Below are 4757 nucleotides of genomic sequence, written 5' to 3' on the forward strand. Positions count from 1 at the left end.
TCTTTTTAAGAAAAACGAGAATTTCATTTTGTCCAAGAGAAACAGAACCCCTGAAAAAAGGCAAAAAAATAAATAATTCTAATAAGGGATACATTAATACTATTACAAAAAGACAAGGGCAACATTGTCTTCATGTTATTATAAATTATTAATATAAAATAAATAAATAAAAAACCTCACACGTTGACCCTTAGAATTCCAATGGCGGCCCCTACGCCGTTGGCATTGCTTGCCCTTTCTCTCTCTTTCTTCCTTTGTTTCAAGTAGTATTAAAAAGCCAACACACTCTATCTAACAAGTAAACCAACACAAGCCAAAAAACAAGAGAGGAAAAAAAAAAAAAAAAGAAAAAGAAAAGGAGAAAAAAAAGTGGGAAAGAGAAGAGAAGATAAGAAGCAAAAACAGAAAAAGGCTGCTCCAGTACTGATCTTAAGGAGAAGGAGAAGAGAACACACTGTGTTAGCCTAAAAAAAACATCTCTCTCTTTGTTTCTTGGTTTCTTGGTTTTTTTTAAGATGGAGGTGGAGCTTTTCTTGTACTGGCTTAAGCTGGTTGGCATATGTTTCTTTATATTAGTTATTGTTTTAAAGATTGTAGTGTTGCTTTGGTGGAGACCAAGAAGAATTGAAGAACATTTCTCAAAGCAAGGAATTAGAGGGCCTCCTTATCGTTTCTTTATAGGCAATGTGAAAGAGCTCGTAGAGATGATGTTGAAGGCTTCTTCTCAACCCATGCCTTTCTCTCACAACATTCTTCCCAGAGTTCTTTCCTTTTATCATCACTGGAAGAAAATTTATGGTACTTTTTTCTTTTCTTTCTTTATTTCATTTTCCCTTTTTCTTTGAAAAGAAAAGTTTAAACCAATGAGTTTTGGTTCTGCAGTCGTTTCCAAAACTGTAAGATTACGAGTTTTGATTAAAATTTTTGTGTTCTGGGTGGTGGCATTGATGTTAGTTTGAGTTTTGAGTGTTGTCTTTGTTTTTTCTTTTTTTCTTCCTTCCTTTTTTTTGGTTATAAAGATAAATTAAAAATAGTGTTGATAATTATTAAAGCTGTGAGGATTGTGGTTCTGTTATGATGTGTTTCCTTTGTGATCCATCCTCCAAAAATTGTGACTTTTAAAAGGCTTGTTTTCTGAGTTCAGGTACATCTTTTTAAAACTTTTCAGCCTTTTTTCTGTTCTTGGATGCTTGATGTTGAACTTCTGAGTTTGGACTGTTCCACTTCTTGTTTTCTTCTCTATTTCTTTCTTTCTTTCTTTCTTTTCCCCCCTCTTACAATAACCTCATCCTTCTAACATTACTATCATTTTCTTTAAATTTCAAAATTTTCTTAGTTTTATTTTACTTCAAACTTTACTTCCCCATAATAAAATTACTAATTAAAAAGAAAAGAAAGTGGTGTTTTTGCACTTGTTTTGTTCTGCAGCTATCATTTCCTTTCTGTTTTCCATGTCCACTTGCTTTTGTTTTATGGGTTCAGTTGGTATTCTGATAATGAAAATAGTATATGTTTGTTAGCTGCATAGTTCCAGTTGTCTTCTTTCTATACTCTATTATTATTATTATTATTATTATTATTATTATTATTATTTCTTTTTTGTTTTTGCTCCCTCCTTCCCTCCCTCCTTCTCTCTCTCTCTCTCTCTCTTCTTTGTAGGGTCTACACTATATCCATGCTCTCTGAATTAATGGTTGCCATGTTTCCTGCTCATTCCTCTTTTTGCTAACTCGATACTTACTACTTGAGGATGTGCGATACTTCCTCTTTGGTGCAAATCACTTACCTCTTTGTTTCCTTGTGCTTTTTTTTCTTTAGCTCTTGTATATTTAATGCACTATATATATTTTTACCATCTCTTTCTTTTCTTTCGACTTTTATTTATTTTTCCTTTCCCTGCAATATTATTAACAGAATCAAGATTACATTTTTTCAGGTGCAACCTTTCTAGTATGGTTCGGACCAACTGGTAGACTCACTGTCTCTGATCCAGAACTTATCCGCGAAATTTTCACTACAAAGGCTGAATTCTATGAGAAGATTGAAGCTCACCCTCTTGTTAAACAGCTTGAAGGTGATGGACTCCTTAGTCTAAAAGGTGAAAAATGGTCTCATCATAGAAAAATCATAATTCCTACATTCCACATGGAAAATCTCAAAGTGAGTTCTAATGTTACATATCTATATATCGATATGTGTCTCAGAGATTAAAACAAAGTAGCTTAATCCTTGTTCTTTTTCCTTTCTGGTTATGTAGTTGCTGGTTCCTGTGGTGGCAAACAGTGTGATCGAGATGTTGGAGCAATGGTCGAAAATGTCGAAATCAAATGAAGTAGAGATTGAAGTCTCTGAATGGTTCCAAACCCTAACAGAAGATGTTATTACAAGAACTGCATTTGGTAGTAGCTATGAAGATGGTAAAGCTATTTTTCGATTACAAGCACAGCAAATGGTTCTAGCTGCTGAGGCCTTCCAAAAGGTTTCTATCCCAGGTTATAGGTAATTAATTCGTTAATTAATTAATTTTAGTAGTGGAGATTTCACAGGCAGTCACCTGTTTTAGTACTTAACGGCGAAAATTTTATTTCCCGTGACAGATTTTTTCCGACTAGAAGAAATATGAATTCGTGGAAATTAGACAAGGAAACGAAGAAATCGCTAATGAAATTGATCGATCGACGGAGAGAAAATACGAGTAATGCAATGCAGGATGTGAAGAACCCGAAAGATTTACTAGGATTAATGATCCAAGCCTCAAAGTCATGCCCAAATGTGACTGTCAATGACATAGTTGAAGAGTGTAAGAGCTTTTTCTTTGCGGGCAAACAGACCACATCCAATTTGCTGACGTGGACAACTGTCTTATTAGCAATGCACCCACAGTGGCAGGTGCAAGCACGTGAGGAGGTACTAAGGGTGTGTGGATCACGTGACATACCCACTAAAGATGATGTTGTAAAGCTTAAGACGGTAAAGAAATTCAGCAACTCTCTTCAGATTATGACAAAAATCTTGTTTTGTCTCTTAGCCTTTTGCTTCCCTTCTTAACAAAATAATGAAAACAAAATCAACAAAACTGCCACCTTTACCTTTTGCTTTATTATAATATTTCTATGCTCTTTCAAGTCTTGCTTTTTGATAGCACAATCTAATGGCAGTTTTGTCATTTTCATTAAATTAATAAATAAAAACATTTTCCAATCTTTCTAACTTATTATTGATTAGGCTATACTATGGTATGCAGCTCGGTATGATACTAAATGAATCTCTTCGGTTGTATCCACCCACAATCGCCACGATCAGACGGTCAAAAACGGATGTAGAGCTCGGGGGCTACAAGATTCCGCGTGGGACCGAGCTTCTAATACCAATCCTGGCCGTTCATCATGATCAGTCAATATGGGGGAATGATGCAAATGAGTTCAATCCAGGGCGTTTCTGTGATGGTGTTGCAAAGGCAGCAAAGCATTCTATAGCTTTTATACCATTTGGGCTTGGTGTCCGAACCTGCATTGGCCAAAACTTGGCCATTTTGCAAGCAAAATTGACCTTAGCCATTATATTGCAACGCTTCTCTTTTACATTAGCCCCTAGCTACCAACATGCACCCACAGTCCTTATGCTGCTCTACCCACAATATGGTGCACCCATTATTTTTAAAAGCCTAGCCAATCAAAATCCCAATGATCCATCAAATTAAAAAAAAAAAAAAAAAACCCAAATACCAAAATCTCTATATATACCAACCCTTTATATATATATATGCTTTTGTGTGTGAGAGTGCACTTATTCTACTAAAAATTACCATTGTTTGGTTTAAAAATTTTATAGGACCTTTTCTTCTTCTTCTTTTTTTTTTTTTTTTTTTTTTTTTTAAGTTGAATATCTACCCATGATCCATCATATCATATATTCTCTTCACCTACTTTCTTTGCTATATACTAACCCTTCCATGCCCATGGTTTTTTCATTTTTTTTTTAAATTTTTTTTAATTTACCTTGGCATGTAATTGTAATCCATGGCTTTCACTAAATAGTGTTTGCCTTGGCAGATTTGATGAGTTTTATTTAGGCTAGGACTTTGGTAAATTTGCTAACAATTTTTAGGTAGCTGTCTCTTGTATGTAATGTATATTTGGAAGAAATTCTGTATACAGTTTTGTACTATTTTTATTTATAATATTATTATGCTTCTATGAATCTTATTTTGTTGTCTATTTGTTACTGTTAGACAAGCCTCTCTCTCAAATCTCTTAAGTTGTGTGTAAATTCATGGCCTAATACATCCAATTTCATGAATATTACTTTGATTTGGATTGCATTGTTGAGCTCATGTGAGTGCATATCATAAATACTTATAGATTATAAAAATAAATAAATTGGAACGCATCATAAAATTATATGTGTGGTCTAATTTATTTTCTTAATTTTTTAAAAGTATGGTGAAGAGTGAAAGATTTTATGTTCGAATTTTTTCATCTATAATTTCAAGTGAAAAATTAATAAATGGGAGAACTATATTCATACTATATGATGCATATATTATTTCAGTTTCATAGTATTGCATATATTGGATTATTTGATCTCCGCTTTTCAGATTAATTGGATTTCTCCCTTTTTCTAAATTTAAAAAAAAAAAAAAAAAAAAAAGAAGAAGAAGAAAAGAGTAAAAAGATGAGTATGCAACGTAAGTAGCTTTCTTTGATTTGGTAACCTCACATTTCATAAATGCTCGTAGAAATTGTCAAATGAAAATT

General features: G+C 33.4%; 1 protein-coding gene across 1 annotated transcript; it reads left to right on the top strand.

Moving 5' to 3' along the window:
- The first annotated feature begins 264 nt into the window (after positions 1-264).
- BAS1 (Cytochrome P450 superfamily protein) lies at positions 265-4194 on the top strand. The gene is made up of 5 exons (XM_012223327.4): positions 265-798; positions 1937-2160; positions 2258-2499; positions 2598-2970; positions 3245-4194. The coding sequence occupies exons 1-5, from the start codon at positions 516-518 to the stop codon at positions 3698-3700; spliced, it is 1578 nt and encodes a 525-aa protein (XP_012078717.1). The 5' UTR covers positions 265-515; the 3' UTR covers positions 3701-4194.
- Positions 4195-4757: the final 563 nt, after the last annotated feature.

The sequence above is a fragment of the Jatropha curcas genome, chromosome 8 (genome assembly GCF_041381405.1).
Source record: "Jatropha curcas cultivar XTBG-Jc1 chromosome 8, XTBG_Jcur_1.0, whole genome shotgun sequence".
In the NCBI taxonomy this organism is placed as follows: domain Eukaryota; kingdom Viridiplantae; phylum Streptophyta; class Magnoliopsida; order Malpighiales; family Euphorbiaceae; genus Jatropha; species Jatropha curcas.

Excerpts from the sequence above, each read along its gene's own strand:
- BAS1 (XM_012223327.4), top strand. The coding sequence starts at position 516 with ATGGAGGTGGAGCTTTTCTTGTACTGGCTTAAGCTGGTTGGCATATGT. Across the intron at positions 2,500-2,597 it reads GTTTCTATCCCAGGTTATAG|ATTTTTTCCGACTAGAAGAA; the intron begins GTAATTAATTCG and ends TTCCCGTGACAG. Across the intron at positions 2,971-3,244 it reads ATGTTGTAAAGCTTAAGACG|CTCGGTATGATACTAAATGA; the intron begins GTAAAGAAATTC and ends TATGGTATGCAG.